General features: G+C 44.3%; 1 protein-coding gene across 1 annotated transcript; it reads right to left on the reverse strand.

Moving 5' to 3' along the window:
* Positions 1–663: 663 nt before the first annotated feature.
* LOC131318774 (uncharacterized) lies at positions 664–2,327 on the reverse strand. The gene is made up of 3 exons (XM_058348742.1): positions 2,171–2,327; positions 1,829–1,934; positions 664–1,227 (listed from the first exon to the last, which is right to left on the reverse strand). The coding sequence occupies exons 1-3, from the start codon at positions 2,255–2,257 to the stop codon at positions 1,079–1,081; spliced, it is 342 nt and encodes a 113-aa protein (XP_058204725.1). The 5' UTR covers positions 2,258–2,327; the 3' UTR covers positions 664–1,078.
* Positions 2,328–26,442: the final 24,115 nt, after the last annotated feature.

Genomic DNA, 26,442 nt, shown 5'->3' on the forward strand with positions numbered 1-26,442 from the left:
TTAAGCTTTTGATAATAATTATTAACTTAACATAATAAACTATGAAGAAACTTAATCAAGTTGAGCATTATGTTAGTGGTGAACAAATCAAAGTCCTAAAGAGCCTAAAGGTTACTCAAGCTTGGTTTGTCTAGCATTCAAACTGATGTCAAACAAGTTTGTGTACAAGTTTATCGAGTCGAATCCAGAAACTACCAAGTGTTCAAGCTTTCTTTTTAAACACCGCACGTACCAGTACCAATACCGATGAGCTTTTTGAATGGACCAAATCCAGTTGAGCTTCAATAACAGCCTTACGTTTGTGTGTAGTAGCTAATGTATCAGTGCTGAAAGTGGAATCAGGACAATCCTGGCTCAGTGTGCATGTGACGATTCCCTGAGGAAGGCCCAGTCAGTCATTACAGTGTACACACCCAACAAGTTAAAATGGTAGGCCCAAGCTGGCTACTTAGCAGCCCTTTGCACTCACCCTTTTTCTATGCTCATCACATCTGATGCTAACGCATTTGATTTTGATAAGCTGAGGTCAGAGAGAGAGCTTTGCCACCACCGGCAATGATTTCAGACCGTTGGTTCACACAAAAACAGTTAAAACATCCACCTCATTAGTTCATTCAACTATATAGACTTGTAAAAAGCACGTGATTATGACGCTACATAACATTTTAGTCCCCACTTTTCATGCTTCATTTATTAATAGTAACAAAGACACTTACATCACATGGGATCCTCTCTCCGGCACAACAGACAGCAAAAGAGCCAAAACTTCCCACAATTTTGGCTCTGTCTCTAAGGTATCATCTTCTGCAATTCCAACAGTTCTCCTATGTCAACACACCACATCCTGTGGTTATGCACATGCTCTTGAGCTATAACTGCATGAGTCAACATTTGAGGACCACAGAGTACCCCATCGTTAGATTCATCTTAGGGACCACACAGTACTAGGTTTGTACATATGAATATATAGAGCCCTGTTGAGTTTGGCTGGATGGGAAGGATGCTAGGGTAACCAACTGCATGCCAGCAAGAACCCAAATATATGCTTACTTTTTCTATAGATACGCATATGTATATCTTAGTCGTCTGAGGTATCCTTCGAGGAATCAGATATCATCCTCTGAATCATTTCACTTGTCTCGGCCTCTGACATCCGGTTTTCTTTGCCCTGAGATTGGGAGTATGCCTCGAAAAATTCCTTGTTCTCTTTTTCCAGCTCGTTCCACACTGCATTGAGAGATTCAACTTAGGCCATATATGATGTTACCGTTATCTAGATTTACAGATTTGTGGAGGAATTTACAGAGGAAAACGAAATATAATATAATAAAGTGAAGAAGCTGATACAGACAAAATACAACTATGAAACAACGTTTATTTGGTTTTAAAACTGAAACGATTGGTGTCTAGCTAGGTTAGGTTACAAGCTTGATGTACAGTCCTAAAATGCATGGTAAAGGAAACGAAACTTAATTTTGAATTTTCTCTGTTGAGTATACTTTCTATGCAAGTTTTGTTTTATTTTGTCTTTCTTTTTCTGCAGGTTTCTATTTAATGCTTTGTTTGGAACTTGTGGAAAGTGAGAAAAGAGAAGGGGAAAAATAATTAAGTAGGTAAATGTAAGAAAAGAAAGGGAAATTTTTTATAATGTTTATAACCTTATTTTGCCATTTTCTCTTCTCTCTCAAACCAAATAAGGGAAGGGAATTTTTTTAAACTTTCACTTCTTTTCCCTTCATTTCCCCATGTTCCAAACCAAGCGTAAGTCATTCTGTATTTAGGTGCATGCGCATGAGTAACAATAATAGGTGACTGATTGGAAACTAACCAGTGGAAGTGATGACTGGTTCAATACTTGCATGTTTAGAAAGGGCTTCCATGCACTCCTCTTTTGTCATGTGGAAGATCAGACACTTCTCTATCAGGTGTTGCACCTGTATGCAGTTGTTGTACCCGTAATCAAGAAAAGCAAAAGCAGCATAAAAAACGCATTACAAACCATCATGTGACATGAAACTAAGACGAGTAACTAACAGAAGCCCATATAAATACTACAACAGAACAAAGAAAAATAACAACGAAAACAACGAAGCTAATATCAGAAATCAACAGGCCAAAAATAGTAATATTAAACGCATACGATCAAACATGAGAAGTCTGTTTCCATTACCATATGTATATATGAGGCAGATGAGTCCCCCATGATACTCTCTCTCTCTCTCTCTCTCTGATCTTTACTTGATACTAAAAGGTACATACGCTGAAAACACAAGTAGGGAAACAAATATAGTATGAGAAAAAAATATATGCATCATGACCTAGAGAGTTGGAAAAGAATAAAATAACAATGAAAGTAGAAGTGGTGGGGTGGGCCAAGGATTCCCACGTGAGAGATAGATGATAATTGGTGGAGAAGGGATTAGAGGAGATTTTGTAAAGGACTATTTCTTTGTCTTTTAGGGTTGCCATTAGGCAGCCCCCCTCCACGTGATGAATGGAGACATCCTTCAAAATGGACAAAACCCAAGCATCCTCCTATAGTATCCAGATTATCATCTTAGGCTATTGCCCACCAATCACGGCATGCCAAGTGGCATCAGGGTCAAATACCATGTGTACATTTGTACTTCACCAACGGACCAATAAGCATCTTGGAAATTCATAATGGCCCAAGTATGGTGTTACACATTGTGATTCAGTGATCAGCACAACAGGAATCCAAAGACCAACCAGCACAACAGTAATCCAAAGACTAACCAAAAGGGAAAAAAAAATAATACTATAAAAGACCTACCAAGATTCCATATGTTCTCAACTTCTTTCGTTTCCTTGCAGAATTGTGCCACTGCAACTTTCTAACTTGCAATCAGCTCAATGTCCTGTCTTCTTTCGCATGTTGTTTTCATCCTCTCTCTCTCTCTCTCTCTGTGGAGGACAATATTGTCATTTCCAGGATCTTACTAGTTACCACTGCTACATATTGGCCGACTCGTCTCTTCTTCAATCAAGTCAGCCAGCTAGAATTGAAATTACTTATTGCTTATTGATCACTTGCATTACATAAACCAACCATCTTACCTCCTTTGAAAAACAGAAACCAATCGTCTAGCAAGTTTTGCTGATATTTGGGATGCACACCATTCCTATATTCCCTGCATATCTGCCCAGATAACCATCATTACGACATTGAAAACATAACTGACCTCAAGTTTATAATCCAAAACGGTGGCTTTTTTAGCAAATACAGTAACAATCTTTAGACAGATTATTCACCAATGGCTATCCTTCAAAGAAAGATACTTCTAGGTGATGCATAAAAAGATTTCTGTCTTCTTGCGGGACTAGTAGACAGGCTTGTCTGTTTTCCTTTTTGCTGATAATCTAGCACCATTGACATATTCCCTATATAAAATAATTGAGCAATCAGTTTCTCGTGCCACGATGTAACATGAACAATACATGCATCCAAACAAGAACTTAAAATGATTTTTTAGTCACAGATCTTTTAGTGAATTTCTCCTTTATGTCATAAAAGCCAGAGTTTGAATAAACCAAATTGCTGCCCATGCAGCCCCTACCATCAAATAAAATCATGGGGGTCTAAGCCGAGTGCAATTTTGTTCACCCTCTTTTAAGGATGGTGAACATTACCCTCTCTCTCATTGGTTGAAATGGTGCTACAAATTGATGTCATTCTTTCCATGCAATACACTTTTTGATAAGAATGACATCACTTTGTGGTGAGGTCCACATCATTTCAACCAATAGGAAAGAGAGTAATGTTTACCCTCTTAAGTAGAGGGTGAACAAAACTCAACTTGTCTAAGCCTGAAAAGAAAACATTTCTTGAAAAGAAAACATTTCTGGAAAAGAAAAAGAAAAAGGAAGAAGTTGTTGTAGGAGGGGAATAAAAGAACATGGAAAATCTATTCTTAAAAGGAACAAATAAGAGAACAAGGTAAATTGCCATTTGTGGTGCTTAAAATGAAAAGTTAATCATCTCAGTTTTCTTCACTTGTTTATTGTTGAGCTCTGAATGACAAAATACAATAAAATATAGAACAAGCAATGTTCTTTTCAACTGTGGTCCTTCAAGGAGGTAAAAACAGTTGACAATGTAGTGATTTGAAAGCATGTGCATGCACCTCATGCTGCTTCAGAACTAGTAGGAAAAGGATACTGTGTAGTTGCCTATCGCAAATCTCGCAGCTTCAACGCAATGACCGTGGATTAGTCACAAACAACAGTGACAAAAGCAATTAATGTCCTTCAAATTTACACAACGTAACCAAAAATTACTATCAGCCTGCAGTCAAGGTCAGTCTGCCCTACTATCCACCTCCAAGCTCCAGTCAACATCAGATTTTCAACATAGTCTTATGGGATGGCGCCCCCTAAAAAATATCAAACAAGCTCATAATTTACTATTAGTTTTAAGATAATTTAGAAATTATAGGATCCATCCCCCTGTAGGGGTTCGATTTAGGAGGAGGGACCTTCGCCTGAACTAGTACTTCACTTCCGCTGCTCCGTTCCTCCGCCGCTGACCCTGCACCAAGTCACTAAGGCTGGAATAGCCTAGTGACCCTCCGACGATCAAGTTAGATGTAAGGAGAGATGCTTTTAGGTCTAGGGTTAGGGAAAGATGGCATACCTCTCAAAGATGAGTATCCCTTTGTATTTATAGACCTAGGTTAACTTGGGCTCCAAGCTAGTGCGTGGAGGTCACGCTTAGGTAACCGCTTCGGGTGACGTCATAGATGACGCACTGGATAAGACGGTTACGAAGCACATGGGCAGGCCTGGCCCAGATGATCCTTTTCGCCACGTGTTGCTCATGGTCCCCTCCTGCTATGCTGCATTCTGCCAAGAGACCCAAACGGAATGCACACCTCGGTAATTAACCGAAGTGTCAACAGGAGACCTGACGCCGAGCGAGTAAACAGAAAGATATACACAGGCTCGTGTTAATATGAGGCCTCGGTTGATGGTGATCCGGTTAGATACCGAGACCATGACCGAAGCCTCCACAATAGCCCCTCAAGTCCCTGGAGCTTCGCACCTCTGCTTCAGGGTCTTGACCCCGTCGTATGAGATATCAGGCTTTGATCTTTTTAGAGAATAACCGAAGAGTGAAATTGCTTCGGTAGATTCCTGTTCAATCCGCGCCAGAGAAGAGCCACGTGTCAGCTGTTGCCGAGGTCTCAGAATCAGAAAGCTGCCTCGGCACGTGCCATGTCAGTTGATTGGTACGAAACGTCGCTTCGGTGACACGCGTCAACATGCCTAAGGTCTGAATATCCGGCGCCTGTCCTCGGTGCAGAGTCCTTGATACTAGCCGTCCGATGGCGACACGCGTCGAAGATCTGACGGCTCGGTGCACGACGCTTCGTTTCCCGCGCCTAACTCCGTCTCTCTTGTTATAAATAGGGAAGGCAGAGGGAAGACGGCTACGCTCTCGCTGCTTCTGAAGTCGAACCGCCGCCGCCGTCTGTTTCCAGCATTCAATCGAGATTTCGAGCGCTTTGGACGCGGATCTCGTCTCCAAACTCAGGTATGACGATCTTCAGTCACTGATTTTAACGTTTTGATCGTTTTCTCCAAGTTTTCTTCACTCCAATCCACATTTCTCAAGCGTTGGGACTGTTCCGCCGCTCGCCGTCGTTCTTCCCGCGGCGGCGCTGGGCGTTTCCTGTGCTGTTCTTAGTTTTCCCGAGCTCCAGATTCAACCCGAGGCCAATCTTCAACCTGAGACCATAGAAACGACCACCGGCCTCGGGCACCTTTCTCGGGGAGAGATGCCTAGGAACCTACCGAGGAGCGATGACCATTTCGCCCCATGCTTGCTAGGTCATGTTGCTTTTCCCTGAGCATATAGCTAACGGGTTTTTGCACGTCTTTTCTTGCTAGGTAGGGGCGAATGGTCATTGAAGTCTCCTCGGACAGTACCAGTAGCTCCCTTTCTGCCGATCTTGAGGAGATTTTTGAGGAGTGTCGTGCCCAGGCCGTTTACCGAATTCCATTGGACGTCATCGAGCCTTCGGACCCTCTTAGAGCTCCACGCCCAATTACAACCCTCGCATCTTGGGAGATGGAAGCCCCAAGTACTTCTGGCCGCGGACCCGGTCCATTTGCGGATGCCCCCGAGGAGGTTCAGGGACGAAGAAGGCCGATGAGGCCGTGCCCCTACGTGAGCCAGTATTTTAATGGGACCCCGGCTGCCTACGCCGAGTTCAAAAGGGTTTACAGCATCCCTCCGGGCATAGAGGTCCGGCTGCTTCCCGACAACAACCCCAAGGTCCTTCCTCACCGACCAGGGGAATTGATCTTTCCTTTGATGGCTATCACCGAGGGAGGGATTAGATTCCCCCTTCATCAATTTGTCCGACGAGTTCTCCGGACCGTCTCCCTTACTTCCTCCCAGCTTACAGTAAACTCCTACCGAATCATCACAAGCATTGTTGAGCTGAGGAGGCAGTTCAACTTGACGTTTGGGGTCGAAGAACTCTTCGGCGTATACCTCCTAGGAGTAAACCGAGAGAGCAACCGATATTATCTCTCGTGCAGGACGGGGTACGACACGTTCCTCGTCGATCATCTCCCCGATTCTGAGGAGTGGGCAAAAACATCTACATCTCGGTGACCGGCAATTTTATGTTTGGGCCTGGGGAGAATGCCGATACCACTACCAGAGTACAGTTTGGGACCGGGGCTCCTGGTTGGTAGAATTTACTTTTCGGTTGAGGCTTCATTTGTTTTCGTATGCCTTGCGTACTTCGTGTTGATCTCTTGTTTTGATTTTGCCTTGTAGGCGAGGGAATCGTGCAACAGCTTCGGGAGAGAGCTGACCGGGCTCGGATTACAGTGGCCTACGCCATTCCCATAACAAGTCGGTACGCGCCAAAACTGCTTGGGTATACCCCAACTTATACAGGCTTTCTGAAGAAAAAACCGAGACAGCAGGGGGTTCCACGGGCAGGTCGGGGACGAGGCCGAGGAGGGAGAGCCGGAAGAGGTGTGGGAAGAGGACAGAACGAGGCCGAGGGCAGCACATCAGGGCCTCAGGGAGTGATTCGCCAAGAGGTTGATCGTGAGACCCCAGAGAGGACCGGGCTGAGCGAGGAAATGGAGGGCACGGGAACCCGAGAGGTGCTGAACCTGAGGCGCCGAAGGCCTGCTGGCCGGGGCAGGGGGACAGTCCCCGGTACTCCTGGTGCCGGGACTTCAAGACCGACCCCAGTCTCGCCGCAAGAGCCCCCGGAAAAGAGGACTCAGCGGGAGGAAGGAGCCGGAGGTCAGGAGACGATCCTGATCGAGGAAGAACGGGAGGAGCTCGGAGGGAGAACCGGTGGAGAAGAGGAAGGCACCTGGGTCAATCCAAGGGAACTCCCTGGGCTCCCGAGTTTCGGCATTTTGCTGGCCGCCCGATCCACCATGCCGACAGTGTCAAAAACCTCGGCGTGGCCTTCGGGATGCTCCAAGGAAGCATTCTTCCTAGGGACGCCCGGGCTGTCACCGGCTTGACGGAGGACATTACGGCCGAGATTGCTCAGGCCCTCTTCAATGTAAGTTAATGGTTTGTGTCCCATTTTCTTCAGTCTGAAAGTTTGCACTTTGTTGAATTTCTTGTATTTTTCTGTTTGCAGGCTGGAGCTCGGGCATTGGCCATCAATGACCGATGCAAGAAGCAGGAAGAGAAGAACGACAAGCTTGCCCAGGAGCTGGCTCGGAAGGAGGAGGACCTAAAGCTGGCTCGGGAGACTTGCGATCTTTACCTGGCGGATTTCCAGAGATGCGACAGGGAGAGAGTGGAGGCAGAGGCCAGAGCCGCCAAGGCCGAGGAGGATGCCAACACAATGCGAGTCACCAGGGCCACAGAGGTTGACTTCGCGAGGAAGGGAGGCTACAATGAAGGCTGGGATGCAGCCGGAGTAGAGTACAAAAAGCAAGTTCGGGAGATTGAGGCGGAGCTGCATCGGGACCGTTTCTCGGACGGCCTTCGGTATGGCCATGAAGCCTTGGTGAAGAGGCTCGGCCTCCCCGAAGACTCTGATCTCCGAACCCTCCCCGAGGCGCCTCTCGAGGAGCTTGTCCTTCCAGAAGAGGAGGAGGAAGTGGTGGAGCCGGCGTCCGAGGACCAAGGTCCTGGGAACCAAGCTGATCCAGATGCCCCGGCGTCCGAGGTCCGGCTCGACCTGCCAGCTTGCTCTTAGGATAGCGTCTTCTTTTACTTTTGTCTTTGAATTCTGTAACTTTTGATTGGACGGCTCCGAACATTGGGAGTTTGCTGTTCCAGAGTTTGCAAATATTTGATATTGAAGCAGTACCCTTTTTGTTAATAGTTCGTGAATGAATGCTCTTTTTTTTTTTTCTTGAATGTTTCTCTTTGAAATGCTTGTTTGATTGGTTTGCTCCTTAGGTTATGATGCCCCTGCTTCGGTGAGACTTGGAAAGTTTGTAGAAACAAGTTTAACCGAAGTGTTAACCGAATCGTTTTGCCAAGCATAAAAAAGATGTTTAATCAAGAAAAAGTGACTCGTCCCGAAGCCCCAGCTAGTAGGAGGGCCGGTAGGGACCGAATCAGAGCCACTCGTTTTAATGAATGTTTGACATTGCACGCCCCTGCTGAGTAATGAGCTTATCGAGCAGGCGCGGGATGGTATTACTGCTAGGGACGTAGGCCGGGGTAACGAAGTGGTATGGCTTCTGCCATAGGTTCGTGACGCGGCGAGTCCGAACAGTGAGAGGTTTCTGGTGGGTCGGTGTAAGGGGCTCGGAGAGAAAGGCCGAGTATCTTTACAACGAGTGACCAGAGATTCAGACGACCGAAGAGGCCTGGGTGACTTGGTGGGAATTTTGTCCGAGGGTATCACCTATAGGAGAACAATATCCCTGAAGTCGGTATAAAATGGTCCGGGCAAGAATAGACCAAGTATAAGTAATTTAAACAATCAGTTGTACGAACAGTTCCAAAGAGAATTCTCATTAAAACTCGGAGTATTGTCAATACATAAGCTAATTGCCTTCAAAAATTCTCAAAAGAAAACGCAACGTAATAAAGATCAAACGGGCTTCGGTAACCGAGCACTATCCGTAGAACTTTTTCAGGTTGTTTGCATTCCATGACTTAGCGATGGGGGAACCATCCAGCTTCTCCAATTTGTAGTTACCCGATCCGAGGTGCTTGAGAACTCGGTAAGGACCCTCCCAATTGGGCATTAGCTTTCGCTTTTTGGATTCCTCCACCACCTTTTTCCAAACAAGGTCGTCAGGTTTGAACGACCGGAGGCGCACGCTTCGGTTGTAACCCTTTGCAACCTCCTGTTGGTATGAAGCGAGCTTTATCCTTGCGTTGTCCCGTTCTTCTTCGGCTAAATCGAGGTCCGAAGCAATGGTGGTGTTGTTGACCGACTCATCAAAATTTTCTGTTCTCATTGTTGGGAGTCCGACTTGGAGTGGGATGACCGCCTCCATTCCGAATGCCAAGGAAAAAGGTGTGTGACCGGTTGATCACCGAGGCGTCGTACAGTAGCCCCAGAGTACCCTGGGCAGCTCTTCGGCCCACTTTCCTCGCCGTGACTCGAGTCGTCGCTTTAGTCCGGATGAAATTGCTTTGTTTGCCGCCTCAGCCTGTCCGTTGCCCTGGGGGTAAGCCGGAGTGGACGTGTCCCATTTGATACCGTATTCGTCAAGCAGAGCCCGGTACTTCTGTCCTGTAAACTGCCCTCCATTGTCAGTAATTATGGCGAACGGCACACCGAAGCGTGAGATGATGTTGCGCCACACAAAGCAGATGACGTCTGTTTCTTCGATGGTTACCAGGGGCTCGGCCTCGACCCATTTCGAGAAATAATCTGTTGCGGTTAAAAGGAACTTGAATCCACCCGGAGCGACTGGGAGCTTTCCAACGATATCCATGCCCCATTGGGAGAAGGGCCAGGGGCTGGTGAGAGGGCTCAGGTCCCGGGCCGGCTGATGGATAATGGGAGCGAACATCTGGCACTTTTTGCAACGCTTGACGAATTCTTCAGAGTCCTTTTTCATTGTCGGCCACCAATACCCCTGAGTGAGGGCTCGGTGGGCGAGCGATCGTCCACCGGAGTGACAACCGCTGTCACCGGCATGAAGCTCTTCGATGATGCCCGGAACTTGATGTGGGTGCGCAACCAATAAGTACGGCCCGGTAAATGATCTTCGGTAAAGCTTGCCGTTGGGATTGAGCCAGAAGAGGGCAGCTTTGTTTCGGAGTCGGTGAGCCTCCTTTTTGTCGGTGGGAAGGGAGTCTTCCCTCAGGTAAAGGATGATTTCATCCATCCAGCTCGGACCGAGCTCTATGTTGAGTACTTCCTTCTGTAGATCTTCGAGCTCAAAACTGGGCTTGTCAATAGAATTGAAGGAAATGGATCGGTGCCCAGTGCATGAGAATGCCGAAGCGAGCCCTGCCAGGGCGTCGGCGTGGGCGTTCTGTTCCCTTGAAATATGCTCGACTCTGATTGCTTTAAAGCGTTGAATGAGCTGGACTGCGGCGCTTAGGTAGGTACGCATGCGGTCATCCCGAGCTTCGTATTCTTCAGAGAGTTGGTTAACCACCAACTGGGAGTCGCTGTAAACGACGAGCTCTTCGATGCCAATGGCTTCGGCAGTCTTGAGTCCGGAGATCAACGCCTCATATTCGGCCTCGTTGTTAGAGGCTGGGAAATTGATGGAGAAGGAGCTTTCGTGCAAGACACCGGAGGGTGAGAGAAGAACGACGCCTGCACCTGCGCCTCGGCTGTTGGATGCGCCATCGACGTACATTTTCCATACATCTCCGTGAAAGAGCTGCCAAGCTGTGCTAGGGTTGGCCTGGAGTACTGCTTCGGTGCTCGGTGGGGGTGCCGAAGCAGATACGTTGGGCGGTGTAAGCTCTGCGATGAAGTCAGCCAGCACCTGAGCCTTTATTGCTGTCTGAGGCTGAAAGTGGATTTCGAAATTGGCAATCTCAACGGCCCATTGTGAAATTCGGTTGGAGAGATCGGCCTTCCGGAGAAGAGATTTGAGGGGGAACTCGGTCAGGACGATGATGCGATGGGACTGGAAGTACGGGGCAAGCTTTCGGGAGGCTGAGATTAGGGCGAGCACGAGCTTCTCCAGGGGGAGGTAGCGCGTCTCGGCGGGTGTCATGGTTTTGCTGGAGTAGTAGATTGGCTGGTGCTCCCGACCCTCCTGTCGGACGAGCACCGAGCTTACTGCGTGCGGAGAGACAGCTAGATAGAGGAACAAGTCTTCCTGGTCCCTTGGAGTGACGAGGAGTGGAGCCGTGGAAAGATACTCTTTTAGTCGCTGGAGGGCTCGGTCACATTCTTCTGTCCAGTTGAAGCTTCGTCGGCTGCCCTTTAGTAGAGCGAAGAATGGCTGACATTTGTCCGAGGAGCGACTTATAAACCGATTCAGAGCAGCAGCCATACCGGTTAGGCGCTGAACATCGCGCTTGTTGTGGGGAGCCGAGAGCTGATCAATAGCTCGAATTTGGGAAGGATCGGCCTCGATACCCCGCCGGGAGACGAGATGGCCAAGAAATTTGCCGGAGCTGACGCCGAAGACACATTTCTCGGCATTGAGGTGGAGTTTGTGGCGCTTGAGTATCTCAAAGACTTCAGCGAGGTGAGTTAGATGATCACCGGCGCAAAGACTTTTAACCACCATGTCGTCAATGTATGCCAGCATAGTATCGCCCAGTAATCGCTCGAACATCTTGGTTATCATTCGCTGGAAGGTTGCTCCGGCATTCTTTAAACCGAAGGGCATGACAAGGTAACCGAAGATCCCGTGGGGGGTGATGAAGGCGGTGTTCTCGATATCGCCTTCACTCATGGCGATCTTGTGGTAGCCCCGGTACGCATCCAAAAAGCTGAGTCGCTCGTGTCCGGAGGTGGCGTCGACAAGCTGGTCGATTCGGGGAAGAGGAAAGAAGTCCTTCGGGCAAGCGTCGTTAAGGTTGGAGTAGTCGACGCAGACACGCCATTTGCCATTCTTCTTCTTGACTACGACGGTGTTAGCCAACCACTTGGGGTACTGGACCTCTCTGATTGCCCCAGCGTTTAGGAGTCGGTTGACTTCTTCAATGACGGCCTCGGAGTGAATAGGAGAGGACCGTCGTGCCTTCTGTACGATCGGTCGCTTGGCTTTGTCGATGTTGAGCTCGTGGCAGATGAAAGAGGGGTCGAGCCCCGGCATCTCATAGGGGGTCCAGGCGAACACTTCAATGTTTCGGTTGAGAAAAGCTACCGTCTCATTCCGATCAGTGTCACTAAGTGAGGAACTGACAAGGAAGAAGCGGGAGCCGTCCTCGGTGATTGGGATCGTGGCCACATCTTCAATGGTTTTGTCGTCGAGGGATCTGCCGACGTCCTCCAAAACTGGGGCTTCGGGTGCTTCAATGAGATTCACCCGGGGGGTCTGTTTGGTGCTTCGGACAGCGTTGACGTAGCACTGCTTGGCCGCGGTCTGGTCTCCGTATAGGTCTTCCTGATGCCCGTTAGTGCCAATGAAACGTACCACTTGGTGATAAGTGGAGGCAATCGCTTTTAGCCTATGCAACCAGGTTCGACCGACAATGGCGTTGTAAGGGCCAGGGACGTCGACCACCACAAAATCTATTTCAAGCGTTACCGAGCCGGTGCGGACAGGAAGAGTGATCATACCGATGGGCCAGACAGGAGCTCCGTTGAAGCCGATAAGGGGAACTTCGGAAGGACGAAGGTCAGTCTCGGGAATCTTCAGATCTTTGAAAAGAGAGTAGTACATGACTTCGGCCGAGCTTCCCTGGTCTACGAGGACGCGACGGACGTTGAAATTTCCGATGCGTAGCGTGACCACGTGGGCGTCGTTGTGGGGAAGCTGGACGCGGTCGAGATCCTTCTCGGTAAACGTTATCGTCCATTTGGAGCCGTCGTCGGTTCTGGGGCGCTTCGGTTCGGGGCCAACTAGCATGACCAGCTTGGAGGAGGAGGCTTCATTCAACTCTGCCCGGATGACTCGAGCGGCCTCGGGATTCAAGGGACCGTGTATGACGTTGATTGTCTGTACCTCTTCCTCGGTATGTGATTCGGTCCGCTGTGTCCGAGCCATCGTCTTTTCGTGATCGATGAAGTTGCCGAGGTGGCCACCAGCAACAAGCTGTTCCAAGTAGGCCTTGAAGGGCTTGCATGCTGTGGTGAAGTGACCTTGCTCGCTATGGTAGCTGCATCGAATGATGGGATTCTTGATTTTCCTATTTTCGGTTCCGAGCTTTTGATTGGGGAAGGAGAAAAAGGGCTGATCCTTTACTTGATCAATGATTCGGTAGATGGGAATGGTGAAGACGGTCTTTTCGGCGTTGAAGTCACTTGGCTTCGGCCCCCTCCTCGGCGACTGCTTTATTGTGTTGACCTGTTTCTTCGGTGTTGAGACAGGTGCGGGGGCCGGTATGGATACCGAGGTGTTCAACGCTTTTGAACTTGTAGGCTTCCCGATGCCCCTCTCTGCCTTGGACTCGATGAGCTGACACCAACCCTCGATTCGAGTCATAAGGTCCTTCATAGAATTCGGTTTATGGCGGGCGAGGTCGTCGTAGACTTGCTCGTCCTGTGATGTGAGACCGAGCTTGAATCCTCGGGCAGAGATGACACCGTCGCAACCTTCTATCTCATTGAACAACTCCCAATAACGGTCGGCGTACTGCCGAAGCGTTTCGTCGTTCCTCTTACGGAGGGCCAAGAGGGAGTCGATCTCCTTCTCGTGCTTGTTGCTCGTTACGAACCGTGCCATGAAGGCGTCACAGAGGGAGTCGAACGAGGAGATTGACCGAGCCGGGAGTTGATTGAACCAGGTGAGGCCGAGGTTTCCGAGGCTTGCTGGAAACACTTTGCACAGGAAAGCGTCGTCCGAGGGTTCATTCCGAAGAAACAGAGACATGACGGTTTTATACTGGACCAGATGAGTGTACGTCTCGGTCTTGCCGTCATATTTGGCGAACTTGGGTTGGGAGAATCCTTTGGGGGGGTAACCGAGTCGATCTCTCTTGTGAAGGGAGAGGTCGTGAGTCGCGCAAGTCGCGCATCGCGATGAGGTCGGATCGAACGGTCGGGGCCGTCTGGACGCTCAGTCGCTGTACGCTTCTTGGGGACGAGTTTGTCCAATCGTTCGTGCTCTTTTCTCTTTGGATCGATACTAACCGATTTTCTGGGAAAACGCTCCTGGCGATGATGTCGGTAGCTATCCCGAGTGGAAGCCTCGAGGCGCTCGGTCACCGGGCTCCTGCTGTTTGCGCCGCCGGGGTGCGAGACGATGGGACTTCTGGCTCGGGGGCCCTTCAGGCGCTCGCAGTATTCTCTAGTCTGGATCTCGACAAGGCCGTCATCTCCCCTGGATGCCCTTGTGAGGCTAGGGGTAGATTCCCAGCCTGTCCTGCCCACAAGGACGGAGTGGGTGGAGGAGGCAGAGACGCTCCCACCACCGAGCCTGTCAAAGGCCGATGGTCTCCTTCGAAGTTGCGCAGGAGAGCGAGAACGGTCCCTGCGCGATGTTTCTTTTGGGGCTCGTGTATCCACCGGTCTTGGTGACTCAAGATGATCCTTGACAGAAGGGCGGGGTCTGTGCTCTAGCAGGTGACCGGCTTCGTGACTGCGTGGGGGGGTGCGACGGTTTGTTCTTCCGCCGCGGCTCCCGGAGGAATGGGATGGGGAGATGAGGAGGTGTTTGATCTCCGCCAATTCGTCTCGGACGTGTCTATCACGGTCCACGACCGTCGTGAGATCGTCGATTTTGCGCTCGAGATGGCGGATGTAGGAGTGGAGCTCGGAAGATGGGCCTGCGTCTGGAGCTGATGATCCGGCGCCAACTCCGATGGATATGTGGTTCTTTCCATGGGCCGCCGCTCCGCCAGAAGCCAGGCTGTGGTCCACGAGGGAACCGAGCCCGTGGGCGGTACCACCGTGATGTGCGTCGTCGATCTCCACCATGTTTGATTCTGGATGTTTTTAACGGAGCAGATGGGGGGAGGTGAAAGTTGAAAGGATGGCTAGATCCCCAGCGGAGTCGCCAATTGTAGGGGTTCGATTTAGGAGGAGGGACCTTCGCCTGAACTAGTACTTCACTTCCGCTGCTCCGTTCCTCCACCGCTGACCCTGCACCAAGTCACTAAGGCTGGAATAGCCTAGTGACCCTCCGACGATCAAGTTAGATGTAAGGAGAGATGCTTTTAGGTCTAGGGTTAGGGAAAGATGGCATACCTCTCAAAGATGAGTATCCCTTTGTATTTATAGACCTAGGTTAACTTGGGCTCCAAGCTAGTGCGTGGAGGTCACGCTTAGGTAACCGCTTCGGGTGACGTCATAGATGACGCACTGGATAAGACGGTTACGAAGCACATGGGCAGGCCTGGCCCAGATGATCCTTTTTGCCACGTGTTGCTCATGGTCCCCTCCTGCTATGCTGCATTCTGCCAAGAGACCCAAACGGAATGCACACCTCGGTAATTAACCGAAGTGTCAACAGGAGACCTGACGCCGAGCGAGTAAACAGAAAGATATACACAGGCTCGTGTTAATATGAGGCCTCGGTTGATGGTGATCCGGTTAGATACCGAGACCATGACCGAAGCCTCCACACCCCCCATATTATAGGAGCTCGCACCCCCAAGGTGAAAAGAGTACAGGAGCTTGGCCACCAAGGTCGGAATCCTAGATCCCTCCACAGTTCTTCCTCTCAATGTTGTGGATCAAAGAATAGTACATTAGGTAATTAGGAGTTGAGTTCATACTAGGAAGAGATGAAGAATGCGAATTCCTCCAGTGGCGAAAAGGAGGCCGCGACTGTTTATGCAGCATGCTTGTCGGAATAAAGACACCTGGCTTCTGACAGCTCACTCAACAGATTGTATGATTGAAGGACTTCAGTTGGACATAATTGTAGATCATAAGGAGCAAGGAAATGCAATATAAAATACGTCCAAGGGAGCATTAGCGCTGTTGTATTATTATCTGCCTCAATCGCAGCATCATCTCCCGATTTTTGTTGTACAGACAGAAAAACCGAGTTAAAATTCAGCGTCCCAAACTGTCATAACCTACAAATGTCTCTTTCATATACTAAAGAACGGGTTTACGACCAATAAATATCTGACTAAGTGTTTAAATTCATAACCAGAACAAACTAGAATTATTCAAATGTTGATATGCAAAATCAAGCACCAGTTGATTCAGAAGACATATTCTTCGAACATTACATGGATGTATCTCTTCCAATTTTTTTTTTGAATTCTCTCAGAAGCATATCTACAATTATTGCCATCAGTAGTCAAAGCCACTTTTGTCCTTTTCTCATATTTCAAGGGAATGTATCTTATTGCAAACAATCACCTCAAGGACATAAAAATCCCCTTTGTACATTGAAATAGGAATTCACTTCGAAATATTGTTCCGAATTTACATACTCAGATCCTTACCCTTTGGCACGAAGTCAAAAATAAAATCTCTTTTAAGTATTTTGTATGTCATTCACTAAGATACTACATATCAGAAGGACTTGAGTTGAAAAAAGTTTCACATTTTGGGAGGTAACAAAATTAAGGAGGCATCTTACTTCATTTCCCACATTAGTCATATCATACATCACCAAAACAAAACAGACATAGCACAAAAGAAAAATCGTATAACCCATGGTCAATGGCTGAAGTTCTTTTCTTGTTCTTTTTGTTTTTCTTGCAAATAAAATTCGGAGTGGCAGTAGTCGTAACGACCCGCTCCCACCTCGTACAATATTGTCCAATTTGGCCACCAAACCTCCTTGGACTTCCCAGTAGATCACCCATCCTTGCATTTTTATAGGATGAGCATGTTTAACTGCGATGTTCCAAAGGTGTTTAGCGCCCTCACGGCTTTAAAAGGCCATTTTCTTGTTCCTTTTGGTAAGTATAAAAGGCTAAAGTTGAGCTGTTAAATAGAGCATATCATAGTAAAACTGCATTGAGGCCAGGGGTATGATGTGAAGTTATGGCACACCTTACTATAGCAAAACTTCCTGTGAGTGGCCAAATAATTTTGTGATGGATGACAGGATGTTGAAAAAAGAAAAAGTCGATTTCAATGAATTGATGACAAGTTTGTATGTTGATACAAGCTCAATAATCAGCACATGAAAAGAAAATACAAGACCCAAGTTTTTTTTTTTTTTGGTAAGCAAGACCCAATTATTCTTCATACGATAAACAAGCAGACTTAACAGACAGTGTAATAGTTTAAAAAATGTCGACTTACCATGTAATAATTACCACCAGTGGACTTCAGTACTTGCATATCAATTTAAGACTAAGCAAACGAAATAGCCGCATGTCCTCACACTCCTGCAATATCTTGTTACTTCAAATGACACATAAACTCAAATTAAGCTTGTCCTGCAATGCAGAGCAGCACATACAGTTAATTACTTGGAAACAGAGAGCACAAAGGTAAGAAAACAAAGAAAAGATGGGGGGAAGTTATCCTACATCGCATTGTGATGGAAGATTATGAGAAAAGACGATCTGTACCTACCATTTTCTTTACTTCCTTAGTGTTTTTGTATGATTGCAGACAAAGGGTCAACTTCATTCACTCAGTAGCCCGAGGCTGAGGATCATAGCTTATGAAAAGACGCTTTTGGCAGGAAGGACCACTTACACAAGAACAAACATACCATTGGTAGACACGAAAGGTGAAATCTTCATAACATAGTGAAAAGAGTGAGTGAAACGGGAGTATCTCACATCGTTGAGCACACGAAGAGCATGCTTGAAACAGAAATTCCACCAAGTAATCAACAGCAATTAATCTTTAAACCAAACGGTGAATAACAGAAAATTGAAAGAAGATAACTTTACAAGCAGTGCTCTGGATACACATGTCCAGAACTATTTGTTGCATGTGAATTCCACGCAATGCACGTGGAACTCTTATGTAGATGCACATGAATTCCGCATAGTGCATGTGGAACCCGGCACACATCTCTGTCCGAATCTATGTCCGAAGCATTTTCCTAACTTTACTTTTGGATGAAGAAACAGTAGATGCAAGCTGACTACATCTGATAATGCTTTCTCACATACCATGTTGAATTTAGGAAAGCGAAAATTGAGAGAATATTTATGTATTTCTTGAATGAATACTTTACCAAGATACGAAACTCTTTATATAAAGAGAAGCTAAACTAGGAAAGAATAAATATACAATATTCCTATGCTACAATCAAGGATCTTCAGTCAATCAATTAGGCAACCAGTCAACCGGATTTTCCTTTAATTCTCCCTCTCAAGTTGGAGAGTGAATATCATAAAGTCCCAACTTGTCACTTAACTATTGAAATTGTTCCTTTTCCAAAGGTTTGGTGAAGATGTCTGCAAGTTGAGATTTTGACTAAACATAGGATGGGACAATTACTCAGCTTGCAATTTTTTTCGAACAATGTGGCAATCAATCTATATATGTTTCGTGCGTTCGTGAAAAATGAGATTTTTGGCAATGGAGAGAGCTGTTTGGTTGTCACAAAATAAAGATGCTGGCTGGTTTTGTGGAACTTTGAGATCTTCCAAAATGTGTTGTATCCTTGTAGTTTCTAAACATGTTGCAGCCATGGCTCGATATTCGACTTCAGCGGAAGAATGACCACATTTGTTTGCTTCTTTGATTTAATCAAAGAATTTCCTAGAAATACACAGAATTCTGTAATTGAATGCCGAGTTGTCTTTGTTAGGAAACCGAATCCCCAAGACCCAGTAATGACGCATATAGATTAGACAACAAAAAAATTGCAAAAACCCTACAAGGCGGGATTAGGGTTTTACCACAACTCCCGCGTCATGAACGCTGGTTGAACTTGTTACAACACATCTTGTTGTATGCCATGAATACTGCTTGACCGTACCTTACGATCTTCTGCCATATTCCCTTATACCTCGAATCACGTATCCGTTTGTGGGAAACCCTACGTGATTGTTTATTCTCTCTCTCAGCCCACTTTTCTGATTTCTCAAAAACATCTCTTGACCTAGAGAACAAAATGCTATATTTATAGGGCTAGGACAGGGACTTAAGGAGAAATAAATCTGGGCTTCTTGTGTAAATAAGAAATCTTAATCCCACCAGGATTTTATTTCTTTTCACACAAATTACAATTCATCCCACTACAGAATTGTAATTGCACTCCCGTCCTTATCTCAATTATATTTCGAGCTCCATGTTATTAAATACTTATTAATCTCCCCACATTAAGATTACAGATACCCGTTGATTAAAATAAATTATTAACAATCTCCCACTTAATCAACATCTTATCTTGAGACTGTTCGCTTAACTTATTTGAAATGTCGGATACAAAATCCATCTGTAGGGTTTGACATATTCGAAACTTATAAGCTTACTCAAGGGGTATCATCAATCCCTATCGGGACGTGGATTCCATTAATTATTAATAATTATCATATACATAATGTTGTGACCCAACTTACCGAGACTATTGATCGTATAAAGATCTCACTCTTTAATAAATCAAAGTCAACAACATTAAATATATACATCTAATAATTATCTTTGGATTAAGAGCATAATCATTCATAATAACTATAAGGTTTCAATTATCTTATAAAGTTAGTACAAAGACAATTACTTCAATATATATGGTCCCGTTCAATACACACAAAGTATATTAGCACAATGAGTTGGAACTAGACCGTTCCCTGTAGTCAAGACAGATCTACTAAACATTGTACTACAGTCCTACCGATGGTGTGTCAAGTTCCATCTAAGACTGTAAACCATATCTTATATTTCACAAGAACCGATGATCTGATCTTCTGTGTGTAAGCTGAATTCTACACACTGGATCATCTACTTTGTAAAATAAAAGACACACATGCACAACATACAAAAATATTATGCAAATATTGCCCATAAAAGATTCTCATCAAACAATGGATAAAACTGATTAATACATAGCAATCAAATATTAATTCATTACATAAAAGCATGACTTTTAGTATAATTTTCTAACAAACTCCCCTAAGACTCAAAGTCATGTTGCCACGCATCTCACTCACTTTTCCTCTACATGACTATCAAAAGTCTTAGCTTGTAAGCTGTTCGTAAAAGGATCTGCTAGGTTGTTTACTGATGCAATCTTGGACACATCTACATCACCTCGCTGGACGATCTCTCGAATCAAGTGATACTTACGCTCGACGTGTTTTCCTTCTTATAAATCAATGGCTCCTTAGAGTTAGCAATTGCACCACTATTGTCACAATAGATGTAATAGCTAATTGCACTAAAGGAATCACTTCTAGATCCATCGAGAAGTATCTAATCCAAACGGCTTCTTTGGCTGCTTAAAGAGCCACCACATACTCGGCCTTCATGGTGGAATCAATCAATGCACGATTGTTTGATACTCCTCCAACTTATGGCTCTACCTCATAGGTAAACACATTTCTCGAGGTATACTTTTGGAATCTTTATCTAACACAAAGTCTTAGTCTGTGTACCCATAAGGTATCAGACTATATGACTGGTAAACCAACATATAATCTCAAGAACACCACCACTTTTCCATTGCTCTTGTTGTACACACATCACTCATCCGGATATTGATCAAAACCAAAAAAAACTTGATTGCTTGATCAAAACGGATATTACTAGATCTAGATGCTTGCTTGAGTCCATGAAAATACTCCTTAAGTTTGCACAACATGTGCTCTTGACCCTTTGCTATGAATCCATCTGGTTCCATTATGTGGATGCGTTCATCCAGATTTCCATTAAAGAATGCAGATTTCATAGCCTTTTGCCAAAATTCCGCATCTTTATCTTCTAGTTCCTCATTGTAGTTACAGGGTTTAGCATGTTGTTCATTAGGGATCATATCATAAGATTTTCTCAAGAACCTATACCGATTGGGTGGGACAACAACCCTCCCACTACAATAAGGAACCGGTGTGTCCAAAACTCTTTCTTGCAGTGTAACCTCCTGTTCTACTGGTGTTGAAGAAGTTTTTGTCCGTCCTTGTCCTCTCAATTTATCTAGAACAATCTTGCTACTGGGCTTGTGGTCTATTACATAGTCCTTCACTAAGTATTGGGCATTGGTGCTAATGATGACCTTCTGATTCTTAGGACTATAAAATAATCCATGTTTCGTTCCTCTGAGGTACCCCACAAACAGACAAGCTTATGTCCTTGATTCCAATTTATCTGCATTCCCATCCAGCACATGTGCTTGACTACCCCAAACCCGACATGCTGCAAACTAGGTTTGCCCCCAATCCACAGTTCTGTGGGTGTAGATGGTACTAACTTAGATGGTACCAAGTTAAGAGTGTACACTACTGTTTCTAGTGCATGTCTTCAAAATGAAATTGGTAAATGTGAATAACTCATCATTGATCTCACCATATCTATAAGAGTCATATTCCTTCTTTCTGCTAAACCATTTTGACGTGGATACCTAGTGCTAATACTGGGATGTAATCCATTCAGCTAACAAGTACTCCCTAAACTCTCTCAAGAGGTATTCGCCACCACAATCAGATCGCAGTGTCTTAAGACATTTTACCCAGACGTTTCTCCGTGTCCGACCTATACTTCCTGAATTTCTCAAAGCATTTGGACTTACGGTGCATCAAATAAATATATCCGAACATTGAGTAATTATCAATCAAGGTAATGAAATACTCAAAACCACCTCTTGCTTGGACATTCATTGGTCCACAGAAATCAGAATGAACCAATTTCAATGGTTCTTTGGCCCTATAACCTTTTGCTGATAAAAAAACTTCTTGGTCATCTTACCTTCTAAACAAGATTCATAGACTAGAAGTTCCTCAACTTTCAATGAACCTAAAGCTCCATCCCTGACCAGTCTAGAAATCCTATTCAGATTAATATGACCAAGGCGCAAGTGCCAAGATACGTTCGGTTCAATTTTGAAGGCTCATTTCTCTTACATGGCATATTATTAGTGTTATTCAATTCATGCAGTTGCACGGTAAGAAATATAGGGTTAATAAAGTAGAGATTATCCACCAATGAACCAGAATAGATAAAAAGTTTATTTAACTTAATAACCACAAAGTTACTAAAATAAACCAAATATTCATCTTTAATCAACTTAGAAACTGAAACCAAGTTTCTTCTAAGTATGAGAACATAAAGATAATCTCTCAAAATTAAACTCCTATTGTTACTAAAATTTAAAATAACATTTCCTACTACAATTGCTCCCACTCTCGTAGCATTACGCATGTGCAGATAAATCTCTCCATCACTTAGTCTTTTGGTTTCTTGGAACCCATGCAACAAATTGCAAACATGATTAGTGGCTCCCATATCTAACACACAAGGCACTGGTAGATAACACCACTAAACATGATTCAACAACTAGCAAAAAGATCTATCTTGATTATTCACTTTATTGAGATAGAATAGACATTCCTTTTTCCAGTGTTCTTGCTGCTTGCAGTGAAAACACTTGTCCTTAGGCTTTTTCACTCCATCTTAAGGTGCTCTAACTGGCTCCACAATCTTCTTCTAAGACTTGTTCTGCTTCTTCTTGCCTTTTAACTTAGAAGTAGAATCCTTTTCCGCCACTAATATAGATGGTTTCTTCACACCCAAAAGACCCTCAAATGCATGGAGTTCCTTAAGAAGTTTCGCCAAAATTAAATGCATTTTGTTCATAGAATAGTTCAGGTGAAACTACTTAAAACTCTCAGACTGCAGTGAGTTAAGAACAAAATCGATCTCGATTTCTCCATCAATTTCAACTCCAAGGATCTCTAGTTCATTAAGAAGAGCTATCATCTTCTAAACATGATCCCTAATCAGGGTCCCTTCAACATGGGTGATACTCACCAATTTTTATAAAATTTTGCTTCCTGTTCTGTGGCATTCTCATCAGGTCTAGGAGGGCACACCTTAGACAACACAAATTTGTGCCCCTCAGCAATTAACACAATATCCAAATTCTTTTTCCAGTCAATATAATTCGATCCAGTAAATTTATTATCTTTGAGAATAATTGCAAATGGATTGAAAAAATCCATTTTTGAATTCGAGAATCACATAACAACAATTATGAAGGGCAATACAAACTTGAATTTCATTTTCATATTGGTTCCCTCAACCATGTCTTAAAAGAAAAACATTGGCAACCCTACACACCGCGAAAAGCAGGCCTCGATGGGAAGGTCGTCTACTCTTCATCATTCGTGTAGATAGGCACAACCTTTTAATTTTACTATCTAGACACTAGACCATGCCAAGCAAAATTAAATAGCCAATATTGCATCAGTCCTATAAATAATGACAGTGATTCAGATAGAGAGGATGTTATTATTTATAGCTAAGTGTATACCATTACCTAGATTTTAGACCTATTATTCCGTTATGAACCACCTCAGATGGAGAAGTGACCCACACAACAATTATCTTAGAGCTATCCCTTTAGGAGTTTGTACCGATGATGCCATAATTTATTTTGTCCGATAGGGAGGAAGGTTCTGAAACCAACACACAAAATTAATTATATCATCTACAGACTAGGAATGGAAACCATGTGATTCATCCAAAATAAATTCCCTCTCCCACTTAGTTATTTAAAAAATTTGTGAGGGTTATCAAATTTTCGAGTTTGCAAAAAAAATGTGATCTAGCTCAAAAGCCAAATATTACCATGTTGTCCCAATATGGTAAACTATCACATATGCAAACAATATAGAAACACAAATAATAAGGAAACACAAGATAAAGAATCCAGCTATTATGGTCAAAGATGCAATCCTTGAGCAATAAGGAATCCTTCCAAACTTGAAATCCTTAAGCAATAAGGAGTCCTTCTAAACTTGAAATCCTTAAGCAATCTTTCCAAACTTGAAATCCTTCAACTATACTTGTGTGGAAGGCTTAAATACTTTGAATCAATCAAGGAAATCAAAATCCAACCGTGCTTAGGCAAGAAAATTCGGATTTAATATATTCCCGCGTAGACTGCACAACCTTCAGTATTTTGACCATATCTTCCTCATCCGACCTCCGATTGAAATGATTCAAATTGACTTGGATTCGAAATTCATTTAGCTACAACTTCTGTGAAGAATAAATTTTCTAATTCCAATGTTTACTAGATCGAAATAGCCCTGCAATCAGACCCTATGAATCTAAAAAAAATCCATTACGAGCCGAACATCTTGAATCTTATGTATCTACCATCTTCGATCTCCGAATAACCGTCGAATGCTATTACAATCGAAGAAAAATACATACGTCGATCTTATGCCTCCATTGGAGTTCATATGCTACGTTAATTACAACCACGAAAAATAATCGTGGTACCCAATAAATAACACATGCAATGTTAATTATTACAACCACGAAAATTAATCGTGGTACCCAATAAATAACAATAACCACACAAAAATTATCGTGGGATCCAATCACACAAAATCAACAAAAAATAATATGACTATAATAGCTGGGTAAGAACGCTACAAAATAAGGGTTAGCACAGTTCTATGTTCTACCCTTTATAACCTACGGACAACATGGCATGTTTAATCCATACGCGTGATTACAGCCGACTCTGATACAATTGTTAGGAAATCGAATCCCCAAGACCCAGTAATGACACGTACAGATTAGACAACAAAAAAATTGCAAAAATCCTACAAGGCGGAATTAGGGTTTTACCACAACTCCCGCGTCACGAACGCTAGTTGAACTTGTTACAGCATATCTTGTTGTATGCCACAAATAGTGCTCAAGTATACCTTATGATCTTCTGCCATATTCCCTTATACCTCGAATCACGTACCTGTTTGTAAAAACCCTACGTGATTGTTTGTTCTCTCTCTATATGCATTTTTCTGATTTCTCAAAAACATCTCTTGACCTAGAGAACGAAACGGTATATTGATAGGGCTAGGGCAGGGATCTAAAGAGAAATAAATCTGGGCTCCTTGTGTAAAAAAGAAATCTTAATCCCACCAGAATTTTATTTCTTATCACACAAATTACAGTTCACCCCACTACAGAATTGTAATTGCACTCCCATCCTTATCTCAATTATATTTCTAGCTCCATGTTATTAAATACTTATTAATCTCACCACGTTAAGATTACAGATATCCGTTGATTAAAATAAATTACTAACAGTCTCACAACTCGCCAAATCTGAATCACAATAAGCCTTTAATGTAGGATCATTGAACGAAAGAAAGAATAATCCTTGACCAGAATTCCTTTTAATGAAACATAAAACTCTTAGAGCAGTTTCCCAATGTGATTTTCGAGGATCCTGCATAAATTGACTTAGGATTTGCAAAGAGTATACTAAATCTGGCCTTGTTACTATTAGGTAAATCAATCTCCCAACCAATCTTCTGTATTTGGTTGGGTCATGTAATGGATCGCCATCGTCGGGATTCAATTTCAAATATGCCTCCATTGAGAAAGAATTAGGACGAGATCCTAATAATCCCACATCATTCAGAATATCCAATGCATATTTCTGTTGGGAAATGAAAATTCCCTTTTTGGACCGGGAGACTTCTATGCCAAGGAAATATTTGAGATTGCCAAGATCTTTGATATGAAATTGTTGCAAGAGGAAGTCTTTGAGAGACTTGATTGCCTGTTCATTATCGCTGGCGGCAATAATGTCATCCACAAAAATAAGTATTGCAGTAAATGTGTTGCTTTCGGACTTGGTAGAATAGTCGGTCTTTGATTAAGTGAAACCTGCCTTTTGAATAACACAAGAAAAATTGGCAAACCAATTACGAGAAGCTTGCTTCAAACCATATAATGACTTATTGAGCCAACATACCATATTCTCCCCCTATCGGTGAAGACCAGAGGGAAGGTCCATATAGACAATCTCATCAAGATCGCCTTAAAGAAATGTGTTATGAACATCCATTTTGTGTAGGATCCAATTGAGAGAAGTAGCCACTGCTAAGAGACAGCGCACAATGGTCAGCTTGGTAGTGGGAGAGAAAGTCTTTAAATAATCAACTCCTTCAATTTGAGTGTAACCTTTAGCAATGAGGCGGGCCTCGTAACGTTCAAAAGACCCGTCTGAATTGTACTTGATCTTGTAGACCCATTCGCAACACATGGGTTTATGACCAGCACGTAGAGGAACAAGAGACCAAGTAATATTGCGAGCAAGGGCATAAAGTTCAGCTTGCATAACATCCCTCCATTTCGGGTCAAGAATTGCCTGATCATAGTTAGTGAGCTCACGGAGACCAGAAATAGAAGCAAGAAAAAAATGGGCAGGAGAAATACGTGAATTAGAGAGAGAGAGAGAGAGAGAGAGGGTGTCTTGTACCTCGGGTTGGACATGGTGATGGAATGGATGATTGTGGGGAAGCAGTATGGGCAAAGGGCATTGGAT

This window comes from Rhododendron vialii, chromosome 3a (assembly GCF_030253575.1).
Source record: "Rhododendron vialii isolate Sample 1 chromosome 3a, ASM3025357v1".
Lineage (NCBI taxonomy): Eukaryota > Viridiplantae > Streptophyta > Magnoliopsida > Ericales > Ericaceae > Rhododendron > Rhododendron vialii.

Excerpts from the sequence above, each read along its gene's own strand:
- LOC131318774 (XM_058348742.1), bottom strand. The coding sequence starts at position 2,257 with ATGTACCTTTTAGTATCAAGTAAAGATCAGAGAGAGAGAGAGAGAGAG. Across the intron at positions 1,935-2,170 it reads CTGCCTCATATATACATATG|GTGCAACACCTGATAGAGAA; the intron begins GTAATGGAAACA and ends AACTGCATACAG. Across the intron at positions 1,228-1,828 it reads ACCAGTCATCACTTCCACTG|TGTGGAACGAGCTGGAAAAA; the intron begins GTTAGTTTCCAA and ends CTCTCAATGCAG.